This window comes from Giraffa tippelskirchi, chromosome 11 (genome assembly GCF_054371585.1).
Source record: "Giraffa tippelskirchi isolate mGirTip1 chromosome 11, T2T-mGirTip1v1.2.pri, whole genome shotgun sequence".
Classification (NCBI taxonomy): Eukaryota; Metazoa; Chordata; class Mammalia; order Artiodactyla; family Giraffidae; genus Giraffa; species Giraffa tippelskirchi.
In genome coordinates this window covers 1,092,669-1,112,987 of record NC_137285.1, presented here as the reverse complement: position 1 = coordinate 1,112,987, position 20,319 = coordinate 1,092,669, and the positions used below count along the sequence as shown (strand labels likewise).

Sequence of the window (20,319 nt, the reverse complement as noted above, 5' to 3'; positions counted from 1 at the left end):
TCTGGTGGTACCTGAATGGGGGAGGCAGGCAGGCCAGGTGGTCCGGGGAGGCCGTGCCATTCGTCCCCTGCCTGCCTGGCCCAGGGTCCCTCTCCCTCCTTTCTGTGGAGGGACTTTCACTTACCCCTCCTCTCAGCCCACTCTGGGCAGGGAAACGTGTACCAGACACATACCTGCTCCAAAAGGAGAGGCACTGGGTGGTATGATCAGAGCTGCAGGGTCCCGCGAGTTGCCCAAGCCCAGCCTGGAGAGTCAGGGAGGGCCTCCTGGAGGAGGAAACGCTCAGCAGAGGCCAAAGGATAAGATAAGGTTAGTAGTGAGCAGACAAAACCAGGGGTTGTGTGGGACCCACTAAGCAGCCTACCTCCTTGAGCAGAACTCTGAATCCAGTGGGACTGAGACCGCTCATATAGCGAATGCGTGGTTTAAATAACCCAGTGGACCAGTGGTTAGGACTCGGAGCTCTCACTGCCAAGGGTCCCTGGTGGGGAAACTAAGATTCCATGAGCTGCGTGGGTTGGCCAAAAAGACAAACAAGAAATGGAAACATAGACTAACGCATGGCAAGAGTCAGCCGCAAGCACGGCACGCGTCATTTCTGTGTTGTCCCCAACGTGCCGCAGCCCGGAGGCCTTTGAGCCAGGCCACCCCTTCAGACTCCAGGAAGAAGCCTGTGAAAGTCCAGGCCAAGCCCTGGATGGGGAGACTGGAGCATACACAGACCCTCGTGGGTCTCCTACTACACACCCAGCCCTGGGTCCTGGGCCGACAGGGTCCCAACCCTGCGAGGCCGATACTAGCAATACACCCTGGAAGAGAACCAGCCATGGTCCCTCAGCCAAGAAGTGGAGGAGCCTGGATGGACGCCCAGGTCTCTGAGGCATCTGGGTGAGCCCTAGGAAGCTCAGGAGGCCCCTGGGCTGGCTCCACCCTGGCACCCTGCCAGCCTCAGCCAAATACCTGCCTTGCAGGCCTGTTTCCCGATCTAGGACTAAAGTGAGTGAACTGCCAGGGAGCTTGCTCTGGGCACTGTGTAGTTTCACTTCCTTGAAACCTTACAAACAGAGGAAATGAGTGCTCAGAGAGGTCAAGGAACTCTGGGAGGTCACACAGTGTGGCAGCGAGCTGTATAATGGGCCCATTTTACAGATGAGAACACGGGAGCAGGTCAAAAAGCTGAAGGAACATTTGACTCCAAAGGCTCACAGCCCTAAGCATCTGATGCACTGCCCCACGGAGAGCCATGGAGATCTCTCTGGCTACGTTGTCTCCGGGGAGGCGGTGTGGGGAGCAGCAGGGCCCACAGGGGCCTTTGGTTTTTCTTTTTGGAAAAGCTGGGCACTTCTGAGCCAGACCCAAGGGCAGTCCTCCTGGCTCTCCTGGTAGCTGCATTCTTCACCTCCTCCCCTGCCCCTCCACCGCCTCCGGGTTCCACTTGACTCTCTCCTTCTGTGAATGTGAAATGTGAGGCTCCCCAGAGAGGAAGCCCGGGGAGGGGTCCTGGGAAGCGGTGCTCCCAGCTGCGATCTTGCGGTCAGATGGCATCAGAATGCCCGTGGAAACTGGAGGCAGAAGTTTGTAGGTTTGAATCCCCCTCAGTTACTTCTCTGGGCCTCCCTGGTGGCTCAGATGGTAAAGCGTCTGCCTGCAATGCAGGAGACCTGGGTTCGATCCCTGGGCTGGGAAGATCCCCTGGAGAAGGGAATGGTCAATCCACTCCAGTATTCTTGCTTGGAGAATCCCATGGACGGAAGAGCCTGGCGGGCTGCAGTCCACGGGGTCACAGAGTTGGACACAAGTAAGTGACTAACACTTTCACTTTCAATAATTTCTGGGCCTTGTGACTGTCGAGAGGTCCCTCTCTCACAGAGCAGTCTCCAGGAGCGCTTGTGAAAAAACCAGGAAATCACAGTCCAGGGCTCTGGTCCTCAAAGGAACCCTTCTGCCCTGTCTCAGCTGGCACCATGCCCAGGCCACGGGCTCGAGGCTTCTCTGTAAAATGGGCTTAGGAGTTTTAAACAGGTAATGCACGCAAGTCCTGGGAGGAGTCCTTGGAAGGGTAGGAGCAGTGGGGGTGCAGGAGCCAGATGCACCCTCCCCTAGGTGAGCCCAGGGAACACCCCCAAGTTCAAGCATATCCTGTTGTGGTTTCCAGTCCCCGTGTGTGTGTGTGTGTGTGTGTGTGTGTGTGTGCTAAATTGCTTCAGTTGTGTCCAACTCTTTGTGACCCTATGGACCGTAGCCCATCAGGCTCCTCTGTCCATGGGATTCTCTAGGCAAGAATACTGGAGTGGGTTGCCATGCCCTCCTACAGCGAGTCTTCCCAACCCAGGGATTGAACCTGCGTCTCTTGCATCTCCTGCATTGGCAGCCAGGTTCTTTACCACCAGGGCCACCTAGGAAGCCCTTCCAGTACCCACACCACCCAAATCCTTGGCAGGGCCAGGCAGGGTCTGCTCACACCCACTGGTGATTTTCATGCCCACAGCAAGCCCCCTTTCTCCAGGCCCAGACAAGCGGCTCAGGCTTCGCTCCAGATTCCTTGGCCTGAGAGGTATCGTCCAGGAAGAGGGTCGTAAGGAACGTGGTGGCAGGACCAGGCAGACGCCCGGGGCCAGACACGGGCGGCTTTCAGCCTGGGGGTCCGGAGCCCAGGGCGCTCATAGGCAGCGGAGAGAGGAGCGCGGGCCCGTGCGCCCGCCACAGGAGGTGGGAGAGCGCGCCTAGAGGCGGAAGGGGCGCGCGAGGACCCTCGGGCACCGGAAGGGGCGCGCTGGGCGGTTGGCCGCGGCCCGGAGCGGCGGCGGCCGTTGGCAAGAGGCGGCCTGGGCCAGACGAGGTCCGGTGTCCGGCCCGGCCGCGACAACCATGACCAAGGACTCGCCCAGCCCTGCGGACGGCGGCCGCGCAGCCTCCCAGAAGCCGGCGACTCCGGGCCCGGCGGCGGCGGCGCTGGAGGAGCAGCGGCGGGAGCTGGAGAAGCTGCGGGCGGAGCTGGAGGCGGAGCGGGCGCGCGGGCGGGCGGAGCGGCGGCGCTTCTCGGACGGGGCGCGGCAGCTGCGAGAGGAGGCGGAGCGAGAGCGGCAGCAGCTGGAGGACCACCTGCGCTCCCACTGGGAGGCGCAGCGCAGCCGGGAGCTGCGGCAGCTGCGGGAGGACATGCTGCGGGAGCGCGAGGCCGAGATCCGGCAGCTGCTGCGCTGGAAGGAGGCCGAGATGCGGCAGCTGCAGCAGGTGCTGTGCCGGGAGCGCGACGGCGTGGCGCGCCAGGCCCGGGAGCTGCAGCGCCAGCTGGCCGAGGAGCTGCTGAGCCGTGGCTACGGCGGCGGCCGCGCGGGGCCCTCCGAGGACGCGGCCGCGCGGTGCCGGTGCCGCCTGCAGGAGGTCCTGGCGCAGCTGCGCTGGGAGACGCACGGCGAGCAGGCCTCGCGCATCCGCCACCTGCAGGCCGCGCTCGACGTGGAGCGCCGGCTGTTTCTCAAGTACATCCTGGAGCACTTTCGCTGGCACCCCGCTCTCCCCAGCGCCCCCGACGACCCTCTTCCATCGGGAGAGCCGCCCCGCGAGGCCGCCGCCAAGCCCGCACGCGGACTCGGAGCCCGGGACGGTCGGAGCGCTGGCGTCCACGCGCGCTCCCGCTCCCTCGACCGGGTGCCCGCGGCGCGCGCCCGCTCTCCCTACAGCCCGCTCCCCGCGCGCGCCAGCTCCCTCGACTCCCTGGCGCCGGCGGGTTCCAGCCCCTCGCTGGACGGCCGCCCGAGTCGCCCCAGGGCCCCCGAGTCCTCCTCCTCAGACGCTTCCCTCTCGGGCTCCCTGAGCCCCCTGCCCCCGCCACCGCCATTATCGGAGCGCCGGACACCTAGCGACCTGCGAGAGGGGGAAGAGGCGGGGAGCCGGCCCCGCGAGGCCCTGAGCCCCCCGCCGCCGGGTCCGGACCACCGTGAGCTGCTGAGGCGGAACTCGGAGCTGTCCGAGGCGCTGCAGGAGCTGGCGCGCCGCTGCTCCGGCCTCCGCGAGGAGAACCTGCGGCTGCGGCGCTCGGGCCTCCCCGACGAGGCGGACGAGAAGGCGAAGCGGCTCAAGGGGAAGCGCGCCGAGCTGACCGGCCTCGCGCGGCGCCTGGAGGACCGGGCCCGCAAGCTGCAGGAGGCCAACCTGCGGGCCGTGAGCGCGCCGGTGCCCGGAGAGAGCCGCGCGGGCCTGGAGCTTTGCCAGGCTTTGGCCCGCCAGCGCGCGCGGGACCTGTTCGAGCAGGCGAGCGCGCTGTTGGCCAAGGACAAGCAGATCGAGGAGCTGCGGCAAGAGTGCCACCTGCTGCAGGCGCGCGTCGCCTCGGGCCTCGGCCCGCTCCCCGGAGAGGGCGCCGCCGGCGCCCAGTGGCTCCGCATCGGCGACCTGGACCGGCTGCAGCGCGAGTCCCAGCGGGAGGTGCTGCGCCTGCAATGGCAGTTGACGCTGCAGCAGGCCGCCGGCGGCGCGCGCGCGGAGGCAGGCGGCCAGAGCGTGCCCTGCGAGGCGGCGCGGCGCCAAGTGCGGGCGCTGGAGCGCGAGCTGAACGCGCGGCGGCAGGAGTGCGAGGAGCTGGGCGCGCAGGCGGCGGCGGCGCAGCGGCGCGGCCAGGAGGCCGAGGCGCAGCTGCAGGTGGCGCTCCGTGAGGGCGCCTGGCTGGCCAAGGAGAACGCGCGGCTGCAGGCCCAGGCTGACTGGACGCGGAAGGTGGCAGCCGAGAACGAGGACGTGCGCGGGCAGCTGGGCCGCGCGTGCCAGCAGCGCGACGCCGCCGGCTTGCTGGTCGAGCAGCTGCTGCAGCAGGCGGCGCAGAGGCAGGACAGGCAGCAGCAGCTGCAGCATGACCTGCAGAAGGTCCTGTGTGACCTCCAGTCCACCCAGGACGAGATGTGGGCGCTGCAGCGTCAGCCTGGCCACCCTCCCCAGGACGACCCGGGGACCCAGCCGCAGCCAGGGCCTGTGGACCCAGCGTCCGCTCCACCCAGCAGAGACATACAGGGGAGGAAGGAAGACCTCCTGCTGGAAAACCCCGCTGCCCTCGGGGAGCCACCCCGGGCCCCCCAAGCGCCAGACCCCGGCGGCCAGCCTCTGGACTCCAGGCCTCAGCCCAAGAAAACCGGCTCCCAGTCGAATTCCTCCTCGGAGGTGGAGTCCGCGTGGGCCACAGTGCCCTCTTGCCCTGCTCTGGACGCCGACACAGCCAGTGAGGCCGAGGACCTGGAGCCAGATAGCCTGCCCACGACCCTAGAGGCGGGGGGCTTGGAGGTCCCCGTGGCCACCCCCAAGCTCAAAGTCTTCCTGGCTCGGTACAGCTATAACCCATTCGAGGGGCCCAACGAGCACCCTGAGAGCGAGCTGCCGCTCACGCATGGGGACCACGTGTACGTCTTCGGTGACATGGACGAGGACGGCTTCTATGAAGGGGAGCTTGAGGACGGCCGGCGGGGGCTGGTACCTTCCAACTTGGTGGAGCAGATCCCGGACGGCCACATCCGGGGCTGCCTGTCCAGTGAGTCCCCAGACCGAGGCCCCACTCGGCTCCCAGCAGCTGGGCAGGGCCAAGCTTGGAAGGACGACCCGGGTCCCGGCTTCTTACCTGGGCAAGCCCAGGCGGCAGTGGACAGAGGGCCACGCCCAGTGGCGAGGGTGGGCTCCAGCACGGAAGTGGCAGCAGAGATCTCAGACACCAAGATGGAAGCCGGCTGGCGGGGCTCCCAGGAGAGCAGGGGCAGGCAGCGGTCCTCCAACCCTCCTCCGGGGACCAACAGGGTCCCTTGTACGGCCCCTGTGCAGCTTCACCTGCAGAGTGTCGCAGCCACATCGGCCGAGATCGCCTGGGTGGGTGGCAGCCACCCTCACGTGGTGTACCTGGACGACTGGGAGCATGCCCTGACCCCCGTGGGCGTGAATGGCTACATCTTCCGCCACCTGCAGCCTGGCACGAGGTACCAGGCGCGGGTAGAGGTGCGCCCCCCCTGCGACTCGCTGCAGGCGCGCTGGGAGAAGACGTCCTCCACCATCACCTTCGAGACACCCTTGGCGGGGCCCCCCGACCCTCCGCTGGACGTGCTGGTGGAGCACCATGCCTCACCGGGCCTCCTGGTGGTCAGCTGGCTCCCCGTGACCATCGACTCGGCTGGGTCCTCCAATGGAGTTCGGGTCACCGGGTACGCTGTGTACGCTGACGGGCTCAAGGTGGCAGATGTGGCCGAGGCCACCGCTGGGAGCACACTGCTGGAACTCTCCCAGCTCCCACAGCCCGCGACATGCCAGAAGATCTCAGTGAGAACCACGTCGCTCTGCGGCGAGTCCCTGGATTCCGTGCCCGCCCAGATCCCTCATGACTGCTTCACGTGTCTCCACTGGCCAGAGATGTCGCCCTTCAGCTACACCTGCAGAGACCCGTCTGCCGTCAGCGGGAGCTTCCCCATCTGCCCTCAGAGGCTGGGGCCGGCGCCCCTGAGTGCCAAGGCCTGCCTTCACGCCCCCCGAAGCTGCAGGGAGCCCCGGGCCAAGTGTCTCGAAGCGTTCCCTGAAGAAGCCCCGAGGAGGTGGTTTCTGGTGCCCAAACTGATTTCAGAAGGAGAAGGTCCAAGTGCAGGCTCAGGCAGCCAAGTCCAGGGGCCCGCGGAGGCCCAGAAGCCCACTAGAAAGGACCGGCTCTTTGAGAAGCGTCCCCGGAACCACAGGCCGCCTCTGCCCCGGGGCCAGCCTGGCGGGGAAGGGACCCAGGACCGGCAGGTGCTCACCGACCCAAGCCCTGCTCCGGGGGTCCTCTGTCTGTCCCCTGAGCCTGGGCCCAGGGAGGAGCCGCATCAGGAGAAGGCTGCCTTTGGTAAAGTCCTCAAACAAAAGGCAGACACCCTCGCGTCCACCCCTCCCAAGCTGGGCAGCAGCCAGCCATCCGCGTCTGACTTCAGTGGCGCTCGGCAGAAGGACGCGGTGGGCACAGAGGGGCGAGAGTGGAGACACGCACTCCGGGGCCCGAGCACGCGAGGTCAGGCTCTGGGGGCCAGGGCCGGGGGCCGGCTCCGGGGGCCTGGCTCGGCGCTGTGTCCTGCTCGGTCCAGCAAGGCCCTCGGGACACCGGGGGGTGCCGCCCCGCCGCCGGGGACGAGGGTGGGCCCTCTGACTGGGATCTTTGTGGCCCTCCATGATTACGACCCCGTGAGGGTGTCCGCCACCCCTGAGGCTGCAGGGGGGGAGCTGGCCCTCTGTAAAGGGCAGCCACAGAGAGTGGGGGGCTGTCAGGACCCCCACAGCTTCTGTCGCGGCGAATGCAGCGGGCCGGTGGGCAGCATCGCCGGTCACCTGGTGGCCGAGGTGGACGCGGGCAAGGAGTGGACTGGTGGCCGTGGCAGGTGGCATTTGCCGGGGCACCTGGATGACTTCGGGGGGCTCACCGGCCCTCAAGGCTCCTCTCCCCTGCCCCAGGGGAGCCCCGGAAGGCCCTCCTCCTCGCTCTGGGCTCCAAAGACCATGATGGCAGCTCTGGACTATGACCCTCGGGACTGGCTGGGGGGGGGCCCAGTGAAGGGCCAGCTGTTACTGAGGGCAGGGGACGTGGTCACCGTCCACGGGCCTGTGGATGACAAAGGCTTCTACTACTGCGAGTCGGGCGGCCACAGAGGCCTGGTCCCCGCCCACCTGCTGGACCACATGTCCCTCCAGGAGGAGTGAGCGCCGTGCCCCGCCGAGGCAGTGGCTCCAGCCGCCCGCGCCCCATGCGGGCACCCACCGCCAGGCCGTCCTCGATTCACGCGAGCCACCTGCTCCACACACTGCTGCTCTGGACCCTCTGCCACCCCAGGCCTCAAGGGCAGCAATGCTGAGGTCTGGACAGAGCTGTCTCTAGAAAGAACAAGCTGCTTTTGAGAGGCTGGCAGACTGGTGATCACAGGCATCTGGTCCATCTCATCTGGTCCATCCACGTCTGCTCCTTTTTCAGCTCCATCCTCAGGACCCGCTTCCTTTGGGAGTTTAGCTTCTCCCAGCTGTTGCCTTGTATGAAAGTCTAAAGAAAAGCCTGCCTCTTTAAAAAAGTGACCAGAATGTTACTTTTCTATCTTCTTTTCAAATCCTCATTAACAGTTCATAGAAAGGAAGGAAAAGAGAATTTTAGGAGTGAAAGCAGAGCCACGGAGGCAACCCCAGCCCTCCTCCCTCCCTGCCTTCCCAGGGGCCCTGGGGGAGGGTGGGGGAGAAAACCCTTTAGCGGGGAGGGGCTCAGCTCAGCGCAGGTCCCCACTGCTCTCAGAGGAAGGGCACCACCCTCCGTGGGGCAGAAGGGAGCAGCTGGACGCAGCTCATTAAGGAGAGTAGGAGCCACGGGCAGGTTCTCAGGGGAGCTGGTGACTCAGGTCCAGAGGATGCTGTCACGCCGTCCCCGGGACTGAGACGGGAACTGGGAGGGGCAGGCCCGGGAGAGGCCTCGAGGCGACCCACCGTATCCTCAGAGAATGCGGGGAGCAGCCTGGGGCCTTGCGGTGCACACACACCCTCACCGCTCACAAGCAGAAGCTTCAAGTTTCAGCCAGGGAGGAAACTGCCCGCTGAGGGCTGTGCCCCCTGCCCGCCGCCCACACAGACCCCAGCTTTCCAGTGAGAAGGCCGGCTCGGAGGCTCGGAGGCTGGTGAAACATCCATACCGTACACTTGACCGTCTCAACCGTTTTCAAGTATACAGCTCAGTAGAGCTAAGGACGTTCACGGTGTTGAGCAACCAGTCTCCAGGACATCTCTTCTTCTTGCCAAACTGAAGCTCTACCCCCTGTTACACAACATCTCCCTGTCCCCTCCCTCGTCCCCTGGTAACCTCTAATCTTCTGACTGTACGACTTTGACTCCTCTAGGGACACCGTGTCAGTGGACTAGGACCGGAAATCCGGGCTTTGGTGTCTGGCTCACCTCCCTGGGCACAGCGTTGTTGGGTTTCATCCACGTGGTAGCAGGTGTCACGGTTCCGTTCCTCCTTAAGGCTGAATGATCGTCCACTGTATGGACCACATTTTGTGCATCCGTTCATCCATCAGGATTGCTCCCCGTTTTATAAATCACGTTGCTGTGAACACGGGTGTGCAGACATCTCTTGGCTTTCACAGTCTTCCACATCGTCAGATCTTTGCGAGCTCACAGCGCGGAACGGAACCTGAGCCCGCAGGGAACGAGAAGGCCCCTCCTGCCGCCTGGGCTCAGGCTGGGGCGCTTGGTGGGCTGCCCACAATCTGGGGGGCACAGGCATGGTCCCCACTTGCTGTGAGAGCAACAGCAGTTTAGCCAGAGGACAGGAACTTAATCCAGCACTTTCAAAATTAAACACACGAGCTGTGAATCCGGGCTTCCCTGGTGGCTCAAATGGTAAAGAATCTGCCTGCAATGCAGGAGACATGGGGTTCGATCCCTGGGTCTGGAAGGTCCCCTGGAGAAGGAAATGGCAACCCACTCCAGTATTCTTGCCTGGAGAATCCCATGGACAAAGGAGCCTGGCGGGCTGAAGTCCACAGGGTCACAAAGTCAGACACGGGTGAGCGACTGACACCGTGAGCTGTCGTTCCGTGGGAACCGCAGAGGTAACCTAAGGAGAATGATACCAGCCCTATCGTCCCATCAACTCTTTCTTAACCTCCTCCCCTGACCATCGGCCAGGGCCTCTCACTGCTGTCCAGAGCTGCAGAGTAGTCCATGCGTGGCCAGAAGGCGGCCCCTGACCCCTCCCTCCAGCCCCCACCCTGCTCTGTTTTCCTCCATCGCCCTCACCCACACCTGCTGTCACCTATGCTGCTTCTACGGTCACGTCTCACCCCTGTCCCCACCCCCACTGGGACGGAAGCCCCACCAAGGCAGGGACGACTTCGGCTTGGTCATTGCCCGGCTCATAGTAGGTCCTCAGTAAATGCCTGCAGAAGGCAGGCGCTAGGAGGGCTTGACCATCCCTGTTTGTGGCTCCCATGCAGGTCTCCGGGGGGCGGTTCACACCGGGCACCGGGCCTCCTCACCCCCTGGCATAGCCAGGCATGGACCCTGGGCAGCAGAGGAAGGCTCTGGTTCTGATCATGAAAGCAGAGGCAGGTGAGGTGGCAGGTGTCCTGGGCAGTGGGAGCCGCGAAGGCCCCGGCCCCTGAGCAGAGTGAGTGATCGCACATCTGGGGACGCACACTCGGAGCAGCGGCCCAGGCGGGGCAGGGGCAGGGCTGGGACAGGTGCCCACCCACCACCCGCCAGGACGACCCCCTCTCCCCAGGGCTTCCAGCCGGCCACCGGGAGCTTTCTGACACTGCCACCAGATGGCAGCACAGACGGCCGCTGCCTGGCTCTGCACCTGGCTCAGGGCCGCCAGGAAGAGGCTCCCAGACCCCCCCCCCTCGGCCCCACCCAGCCCTGTTCTCTGCCTGCCCTCTCCCCAGAGCACCCTAGAGAGCCCCCTCCATGTACCCACAGAGGCCATCCTTCCAGGGGCTCCAGGAGCCGTGTGAAAGCACACCCAAGCCTCCACCGACATGCTTCCTGCCATCTAGCAAACCCTAGCCTCCCTGAGGCCCCAGGAGGCATCAGTGTCCCGGCCTGGCAGACTGGGGGGCTGCGGGACCACCGAGCAGCCAGCCAGTGGACGCTGAGCGGCGGCCCTCGGAGCCTCTGGTTCCTCATCTGGGGCCGGGCTGGGGCAGGAGCGTGTGGTTCAGGACTCGCGAGAAGATGGAGGAAGTCGGGGAGGGCGCAGGGGTTGGGGGCAGGGGTCTGCGGCAGGGTGGACGGTGCTGGGCCCAGCTCTCCCCCCCTGGGGCCCTGAAGCCTTGGGGGGGGCGGCAGGGAGAGGCCACACAGGTGTGAGCAGGTGAGCCGCTGGAGACGGGCCCCGCCCCTCCCTGACTGACCAGGCGACCTGGAGGCCCAAGGCCTGTCCAGACCTGCCCAGGAGGGGAAGGGGGATGGAAGGCCTGCTGGCCAGAGGGCAGAGGAAGCTTTGCAGTGGGCAGGCGGGCAGGGTCAGGAGGGCTCTGGAGCCAGGGTCACCGAGCCTGTCCGGGCGCCGGCCACTTCTGCCTGGGGCCCTCTGGCCTGTGCTCGGGCCCCTCACCACCCTGGGCCAGCCCACGACGGGGTGGGCTCGGTTACCCACCTTCACCGTCAAGGAGGCAAGAGCTGCGGCCACTCGCCAGCCTGAAGGTGACCGCGAGGCTCCTCTAGCCCTGCCTGAGGCTCCCGGCTGGGGACCCCTGCCCCCGTCACACGGCGGACTCCAGGGGCAGCCCCTCCGTCCCTCTCTGCCCCTCAGTGACCAGCCCCCTTTCGCCCTCTGCTAGCATGCTCCTTTAGAACACGATGTTTGCTAACTGATCGCTTTCAGAATCCTTGTACGAAATCTGTGTTCACCAGAGCTGCACAGCATGGAGGTCACGATGTAAAAAGCTCGGAAATGCCCCCGAAGCCCATTTGAAGCTCATTCCACCACCTTTTGGTGGTCCCTGGTCTCCCTGTCTCAGCCTTTGGAGGTCAGGTTTGGAGGAGGGGTTGGGGCTGCTTGCGAGGTCAGGGGTTCCACGGAAGGCAGAGCCCCACAGGCCAACTCAGCTCTTGTAAAACAGCACAGTGCCAGGTGAGGCTGGCCCCAGACCCCAGGCACGGAGGGTTCCTGGGGCTATGCTGACGCCAGGGACGCCCCAGTCCGTCCCACCGGGCCAGCCAGCCCGCCAAAGTCCCACTAGCTGGTCGAGTCGGCCGTGGGTCTGTTCTGGGACAAAATGCCCTGTATTTGGAAGTTCCCGAAGAATTTATGCTTTTGAACTGTGGTGTTGGAGAAGACTCTTGAGCATCCCTTGGACTGCAAGGAGATCCAACCAGTCAATGTTAAAGGAAATCAACCCTGAATATTCAGGGTTGGAAGGGCTGATGCTGAAACTCCAATACTCTGGCCACCCAATGCAAAGAGCCAACTTGTTGGAAAAGACCCTGATCCTGGGCAAGATTGAAGGTGGGAGGAGAAGGGGGCGACAGAGGATGAGATTGTTGGATGGCATCACTGACTCAATGGACATGAGTTTGAGCAAACTCCGGGAGATGGTGATGGACAGGGAGGCCTGGCGTGCTGCAGTCCGTGGGGTCGCAGAGAGTCGGAGATGACTTGACGACTGAACAGCGACCGCTGTCAGGAGCCCTGGTCTTGGGCACCTGACTCTGGGTGCCCCCGTGTGCTCTGAGCCCTCTGGGCATTCCTCTTGGGGTTCTCTGGGCCTGACCACCTGACAGACTGTGCCCACCTGGCTGGGCCTCTGGGCCATCGACCTCAGCCTGAGGGACCCCCTGGGCCACATCCCCTCGGTCAGGGTGCGCTGGTGAGACGGCGTCCACCTGGAGGCCTGGACCCTTTGGCTCAGTCCCTTTCTCCTAACATGGCCTTCCAGCCGCCCACCGCGGGTGTCCTTCAGCAGCGCCCTCCACCGCATCTCAAGGCGGCCGCCCCTAGCCTTCCCAAATCTACCCCACCCGCCCCCACTGCCTCCGGCTGCCCCTCCCAGGAGCAGGGACAGCCTGCAGGCACCGTCCCCTGGCCTGGAGTTACTCATTAACTCTGCTGCCTCCCCTATCAGACTGGGTCTTCCCCCCTCCTCGTACCCTGCATGCAGGCATCTTGACCTGGCGACCTGGCGTGGAGCAGACATCAAACCAGACGCCGCTTTCAGAAAGGCTTGGCCCGGGGCTCTCAGTGGCCACACTTCCCGGTGAGAACTGACCTTCAGGGAGCCCTCAGCCAGTGCCCCGGCCCACGTACGCTGGAGGCCACCCTCCCAGGGCTGTAATTATTTCCCCTTTTCACAGATGGAGAAACTGGGGCTCAGAGAGGGGAGGTCATTCATCAAGGTCATTCAGAGAGCTGGTGGCTGAGCAGGGGGTCTGAGCCCAGGTGTGTCCCTTTGCCCCCTGCCCTTATCTACGGGGATGATTCCTTCCCCCAGCCTGGGGGCAGGGCCTGGGTCTAGGGAGGAGACCAGAGGCAGGGATGGTCAGGAATTCAAATTGGTAGAGCTGGTGGGGGAGGGCTGGAGTGCCTGGGTGTGGCCGGCAGTGAGGGCTTGGGCAACCGGGCCCTCTGCATGCAGGGCTCCGGGGGAGGGGGCAGCAGACGGGCAAGACTCTGCTGAGTCAGAGACGCCCCAGGGGCTCCGGGGGGTAGGCGTCAGGCAGGTAGTGCGGGCTTGGGCCGGTAGAAGCACCCAGGGTGGTGGGCCAAGGGCCAGAACCGGGTGCTGAGGCCTAGCCCAGGGTCATTGGGATTTAAGGAGAAAAGAGGCCTCCCAGAGGGTAGGGGGCCACCCTTTCCAGAGGAGGGAGTGGTCAGCCCCACAAGGTCAGGCAAGATAAGGGCCACTGGGCCCAGCCTCCCTCATGACTGCCACCAGAGGCTGCTGCCCCAGCCCAGGGGCTTCCTGGTGTCCAGCCACAAGGGAGCTGGCCCCTCCCCCACCACACAGGAAGCCCCCCACCCCCAAGGCCAAATCCCCCCACTCCCTGAAGCAAACGGTGAAGCTGGGATTTGGAAGCTCCCAGGGTTCCCCACTCTGTGCAGCCTTGGTCCACCCCCATCCCATTGGCAGCCAACTGGGCAGAGCCCCCCAGACCCTGCCCCCCCAGCTGGGATTCAGGAGGGGTCTGCCTTCTCTCCTCCTGCCCCCCTTCTGCCCACCTCTCCCCACTCCTCATCGAGAGGCCCTGCCTGCCCACCCGAGCCATATGAGTAGAGACTGCTCGCAACCCCATTTCACAGGCAGGGAAACCAAGGTCAGCTCAAGGGCAGCCGGCTGGTCAGTGGCCCGGCCAGGATCTGGATCCTGCTCCAATTGCCTCTCCATGGGCTCCTCCAGAAACAGGCCTGCCAGCCTTCCCCGCTCAGAGCCGGGACCAGGTCCCACCTTCATCTGCCCACTTACCGGGGCCAGGCGCCCAGGCCACAGTCTCCTGCAGGCAGACCTCACAATAGACCCTGCCAGTCTGATGGTGGAGGCTACCAGGAACCTGGGGAGCATGGTGCCCAGGACTGGGAGGCGCAGGCCTGCGGGAGTTTGCAAGCAAGCAGGGGGCCAGCAGAGCTTTCCAAGAAAGGGAGGCTTCACTGAGATTTTTGGCTTTGCTTCCTGGTTCATTCCCTTTCTTCTTTCTTTCTTTCTTTTCTGGCTGTGCTGTGCCACGTGTGGGATGTCAGTTCCCCATCAGGGAATGAACCCACACGCCCTGCAGTGGAAGTGCAGAGTCTTAACCACTGGACCACCTAGAAATTCCCTGGTTTTCTAAATAAAGAAATAACAGAAACAATACGTAGACATGACGTTAACAATCCAGCAATACAGGAGCACCTTGAGTTCAATGTGAAGACGTGCTCCCCACCCCTCCCCCACACCCACTACTCCCATGGGTCTCCTGCCCAGGCCTTCTTTAGGAATTTACAGCCATATATAGGAATGGAACAGGCTTTCCTGGTGGCTCAGGGGTGAAGAATCCGCCTGCCAAGCAAGAGATGCCGGTTTGATCCCTGGGTCAGGAAGATCCCCTGGAGAAAGAAATGGCAACCCACTTCAGCGTTCTTGCCTGGAGAATTCCATGGACAGCGGAGCCTGGAGGGCTACAGTCCATGGGGTCACAAAAGAATCAGACACGACTTAGCAACTAAACAATAGGAATGGAAACACATATATAATTTCTAAAACCTGTAAATGTGATGACATGGTCCACATTGTTCTGGATCTTGCTTCTCCCACTTGGCGGACTGTCTCCGCCGACTTAACAGTGTAAACCTTCCACCCCTCCTGACCTGTCTAGGGACGGTGGCGTCATCTTCGGCTGGGCTCCAGGGCTGTCCTGCCTCCTCTGGGTTACCGGTGGTCCAGGCTCCCGTGCACGCCTCCCGCACATATTTTTTCAAGACCCCAGATGCTGGCCCAGGCCGACGATGTTGCCCACCTCCCACTTTTCATCACACACCCTGTGAGCCTCTGCGTCTGACACCTACCCTGCCAGCCTCCTCCTCTGGGTGCCCCACAGAGCCTTCTTTCCCATCAGGAGTTTGTACCCTCTGCTCCCCTGCCTGGCCTCACCTGGCCTCCCACCCAGAGTCTGGCGTTTGGGCCCCACCTATCCATTCATTCACACGTGCCTCGTGCCTCGTGCCTCACACCGTTTCTGATCACGGTCCTGGGCAGGGTGTCAGGTGTCAGCGTCTGCTGGAGTGACACTCGGGGATTGTGGGCTCTCTGGGGTTCAGGGTGACTGGCTCTGCCTGGGGCTGCCAGACTGCAAAATGAGGGGAGGGGGCTGGTGAGGGGAAGACCCTGTCCCCAGGCAGGGCTTTCACTGGACGGAAGATGTGGCGGGGCAGCCTTTCTTCAGATGTTTTGAGAGGCTGCCTGTCGGAGTTGGGGCTGTGCTCTGCTGTGGAACCTGCGGAGGGTGACCTCAACGTTTCTGAGCCTCATCTGTAAAGTGGAGCAGTAACATATGCCTCCCCCATGATGTCAAAGAGCAGCAGGCCCAAGCACGTGACATGCTTTGCCAGTCCCTAGAGTCTTGGCCGCCAGTACCAGCCACTCGAATTCAGGCAGAATTGCTGCCCTTCCAAGGGAAATTCAGCTTCCTTGCTGGACGACCCGGACGCCGCGTTTCCGCAGTGCCGCTCTGTCCGCTGCGCGTACCACCTGCCACACTGCCCCTTGTGACTGGAATGACTGAGGGCCTCTTGGCTTGGGAGAAGCAACAGATGGGGTACATTGCTGCGGATGGAAGGGGTTGGAGAGACTCACTCACCGCTTTGACTTTTCACCGTGCGCCTGTTTGAGGTCAGGCATGAGCTGGGTTCTGGGTCTGCAAGAACAAACAAGACAGTCTTCCTGCCCTTAAGGCACCTGTCCAGTAGCCGCGCTGGGTCGGGGCAGACAGCCTGGGATTGCGGTGGGGGCCCCTTCCTGAAGGGGGTGATGTCTGAGCTGGGTAGGAGCTCTCCAGGCAGACGTGGGGGAGGGGAGGAAGAAGGGTGGCCCAGGCGGCAGGAGCCGGGGGTGCCCGTGCCCAGGGGTGGGAGAAGTCGCGGCATGTACAAGAAACAGACTTTTCTGCTGTGGCTTCGGGCAGGGTGGGGGGACAAGGCGTGGGGGGACTGAAGGGAGGTGAGATGTGGTATTGTATGGCACATACTTACACTAAAATATTATTAGCTGTTTATCTGAGATGCAAATTTTAATTGGGTACCTGTATTTTTTAAATCTTGCTGTCATGGGAAGAAGCAATGATTTACCCTTTGGGGATATTCTGTGTTTTATTTTTTTCCTTTTTTTTAATATCAGAAGAGATGAGGATAGAAGTAGCAGATATTTAGAAGTAACATATACTATACACACCACTGTATAGAAAAGGGGCAAACAACAAGGACCAACTTGTAGCACAGGGAGCTATACTGGGTTTTTTGTAATTACCTATGTGGGAGGTCAGTCCTGGGTGTTCACTGGAAGGACTGATGCTGAAGCTGAAACTCCAGTACTTTGGCCACCTGACGGGAAGAGCTGACTCATTGGAAAAGACCCTGATGCTGGGAAAGATTGAGGGCAGGAGGAGAAGGGGACAACAGAGGATGAGATGGCTGGATGGCATCACTGACTCCATGGACATGGGTTTGGGTAAACTCCGGGAGTTGGTGATGGACAGGGAGGCCTGGCGTGCTGCGATTCATGGGGTCGCAAAGAGTCGGACACGACTGAGCAACTGAACTAAACTGAACTGATGTGGGAAAAGAATTTGAAAAAGAGCTATATATGTGTTTGTAGGTATATGGTGGTGGTTTAGTTGCTAAGTTGTGTCTGACTCTTCACAATGCCATGAACTGTAGCCTGGCAGGCTCCTCTGTCCATGGGATTTTCCAGACAAGAATACAGGAGTGGGTAGCCATTTCCTTCTCCAGGGGATCCTCCCTACCCAGGGATCAAACCCGGGTCTGCTGCTTGACAGGCGGCTTCTTTACCACTGAGCCATCTGGAAAGCTTTGTGTGTGTGTGTGTGTGTGTGTGTGTACAAACTGAATCACGGTACTGTACATCTGAAACTTAACACATCATTGTAAATGAACGATAGGTCAATTTTTTAAAGAAGTAGCCGATCAGCTCTCCTTCGTTGCTGAGCCACCCACCATGACACAGCAATCACAGTTCCTTTGCCCACGACTTGCCGGAGGCTGACTCTGCTCTACCTGCCCAGCCTCCTGTCCCTGGATCCTCCCGGGATACCCCCCAGGCAGGTGCCATGACTATTCCCAAGTGACTGATGGGAAAGTTGATCAGAGAGGTTAGGTTCTGTACAGACACACAATCCAGAGAGCTGAGACGAGAAAAGTATATCTGGCTCCCACTGGCTCTCCCATCCTGCTCCTGTGTGCTTTTTCTAGTTCCACAATCCTTTCCACACAAATGTAGCTTTACAAGGTTGCTGTCAGTGAAAACAAAATTTTGAAATCTGCTGTTTTCACTGCACATCAATACTTTCCACCGGGTTTTTAAGTAGCTATGTAATAATATTGCGGGAGAATAATCACAGTTCGATTTTATAAAGTGCTGGACAGGAAATGGGCTTGGGGGTAGACCCCAGAGGTGGGAATCCCATGGGAGACTACCCAGCAGTGAGGAGGGAGATGGTGACAGCCTCGCTCATGGTGATTTAGAAATCTCACCCTCACCCCAGATTTCTTTTTCCCCCCGACTTGAAAAGGAATAGGTACTAAGTATGGAAAATCTGGAATGTTTTGGAAAGTTAAAGAAGCAGGAAAAATTAAATCTCACCTGCGGGATCTGAATCGCTACACCATTTTGAGCAAGTAAATCCGGCAGCAACTACTCAAACTGAAAACACACACATATCCCTTACCCACAGGTTTTGCTTCTAGAAAACTATTCCACACATGTAAAGGCAGGAATATGTAAGATATATATCTAAGGACTTAAAAAAATTCTTTTTTAAAATTCCAAACCGTAAATAACCTGCATAGCCATGCTTAAGAGAATTGTTTATGGAAACTTCGTACACCGCAATGTTCTCAGCTCTTAGAGAATGAACCTGGGCACACACTAGGAAGATGTCTGAGATGAGTCTTATCGGGCAAAGGGCAAACGTAGGTTTCATGGTGACTTACTGCTTATATAGCCTATTGTTTTATAGTTTCAAAAAAGTGAGGTCTTTTTTCGTGACACGTGAAGAGACACAAGTTGACATCAGAGAAGGAGGCACAGATGCACAGCTGGCGGTGTGACTTCAGAGCACAGACGGGGGGAAGAGAATCAGTAACTTTTAAAACACAGTATAGCTAGAATTGTTCCAAATACAAATATTATTTTTATAATAAAACAACACTAAAATTTATGTGTTTAAAAAAAAAATCCCAAACCCTAGGAAGAACCTCTGTAAACATTTTGATGTATTTTCTTCATTTGCTTTTCCATGGATCAATACTTTGCATGCAACACGTAGATATGATTTTGTCGTTTGCTTTTGTCTTTGTTTTTTGCTTCGTCTCACTTGCATGCATCTAGATTGTAAAATGTCTTTATAAAGAGCATTCATCGTGCCTGTCACCATTCTCTCTCGCAGACAGCTTAACCAATGCCCTTCTGTCACTTACTTTGTGTATGATTTTTCAAAGGGCATTTGAAAAACATAATCATACATTAATTTAAAAATATTTTATTGAAATACGGCTGATTTACAAAGTTGTTTTAGTTTCAACTGTAAAGCAAAGTGATTCAATTAAACATATACACATTCTCTTCTGTTATATGTTATTAAAGACACTGAGGATTGTTCCCCGTATGTTAATTTTCAAATGCAAATTAAATGAGTGACCAGGCAGTGCTTATAAGTCTCAGGTGTGCTCCCTGGCACCAGGGTTCCAAATCCAGTCTGGATAAAGACAGTCAAGCATGCACTCTACAAACGCCATTAATTTCCTTGGCACAAAATTCCAGAGAAAGAATTACTGTCAAAGTAATGATCATTTTAAAACATTTTTATTTTGGCTTCCACTGGCAAATTCATGTTCAGGAATGTTGAGGCAATTTATATTCTTCCAGTAGTATAGGAGAATGATTACCCACCAGACCTCTGACTATGTGTGAAGGTTATCATTTGAAACTGATTTCTGATTTGTTAAAAAAGCAAACAAACAAAAGTTTTAATTTGCATGTCTTTGGTTTCCTAGGGCGTTGACAGCTTTTCAGTAGTTTCTTCAATAAGTCCTCCCCTGAGCTTATTCCTGAACTGTTTCTTAGATTCACCACTGATGTTCCATACTTCCTTTTTCATCACGTTGATTCTGGGACCTGTCTGTAGGTTTTCTGTTTCTGGGTTAGGGTGCTCTGAATTGAGTGCAGTAGCTTCATTCACTATTTGGCTTCATATGTTAGGGCAAGTCCACCCTCGTTCCTGTTTTCGTTCCCAAGGCGGGAAATGATAGCTGTTTGGGGCTGCTGACTCTTCCAAGTCAAGTTAGAATTTTATTAAGTCTGATAACCGTCCAACTAGAGTTTCATTAAACGTACAAGTTTATTTGGAAGAACGCGCTTCTAGTCTTGCCGGCAAACCTGGGCCACTCTCAGACTTCAGGTGCAATGTCCTATGTTTACCTGGTGTCCAAAGTAAGGAGAGGTCCAGCAAGTGGCCGGCCCCCTAGAGCACGTCGCAGTCCCTGGCCCGCTCCAGCCCCTCCGAACAGCCTGGGTCCCGCCTGCCAACCTGGGCGCGTCGCTTGACCCCAGGGGCCCGCGAGGGGCTGCAGCCACCGGAAGGGGCCGGCTGGGCTCGGCGAGGGGGACCCCCGTGCCCTCGGGGCAGGGAGGGCCGGCGGGCTGCGGGGGTTTCCTTCTGCGGATCAAGGCCGTCTGCGGACCACGCTGGCCGCCCGCGGGAGGCGGGCACGGACCTGGGGTGCCAGGGGTCAGGGTCAGATTCAAGGCGGGGGGTGGTCGGCTCCGAGTGTGGGGGACCGAGCCCCCTTCTAGGGGGTGCGTTCCGGGGCTGAGGTCGCGGCGCCGCCCCTGCACCCGTGGGCGGGGGGCGCCCAGGTCCCCCGGCTCCACCCGCGCGCCCCTCCCCCACGCCGCCGCCGAGCGGCTGCCCAAGCCCCGCCCCGCCCCGCCCCGCGCAGGCCCCGCCCCGCCCGCAGGCCCCGCCCCCGCCGCGCCGCTCGCCCATTCAGATGTGGGTCAGGGGTGAGCGGGCGGCGCCGACGTCACAAGCTTCCAAGATGGCGTCGGGCGGGCGGCTGTGAGAGGCGCTCGGCGCGCGGGGCGG

The 20,319-nt window shown here is 60.4% G+C and overlaps 1 protein-coding gene and 1 non-coding gene across 2 annotated transcripts; both read left to right on the top strand.

Moving 5' to 3' along the window:
- Nucleotides 1-1,614: 1,614 nt before the first annotated feature.
- On the top strand, nt 1,615-1,686 carry TRNAC-GCA (transfer RNA cysteine (anticodon GCA)). The gene has a single exon. It is a non-coding gene; the product is annotated as a tRNA-Cys (tRNA).
- A 1,046-nt stretch (nt 1,687-2,732) lies between these two features.
- On the top strand, nt 2,733-9,077 carry LOC145526443 (RIMS-binding protein 3A-like). The gene has a single exon (XM_081541999.1). It carries the CDS (start codon nt 2,869-2,871, stop codon nt 7,687-7,689), a length of 4,821 nt encoding a protein of 1,606 aa, XP_081398125.1. The 5' UTR covers nt 2,733-2,868; the 3' UTR covers nt 7,690-9,077.
- Nucleotides 9,078-20,319: the final 11,242 nt, after the last annotated feature.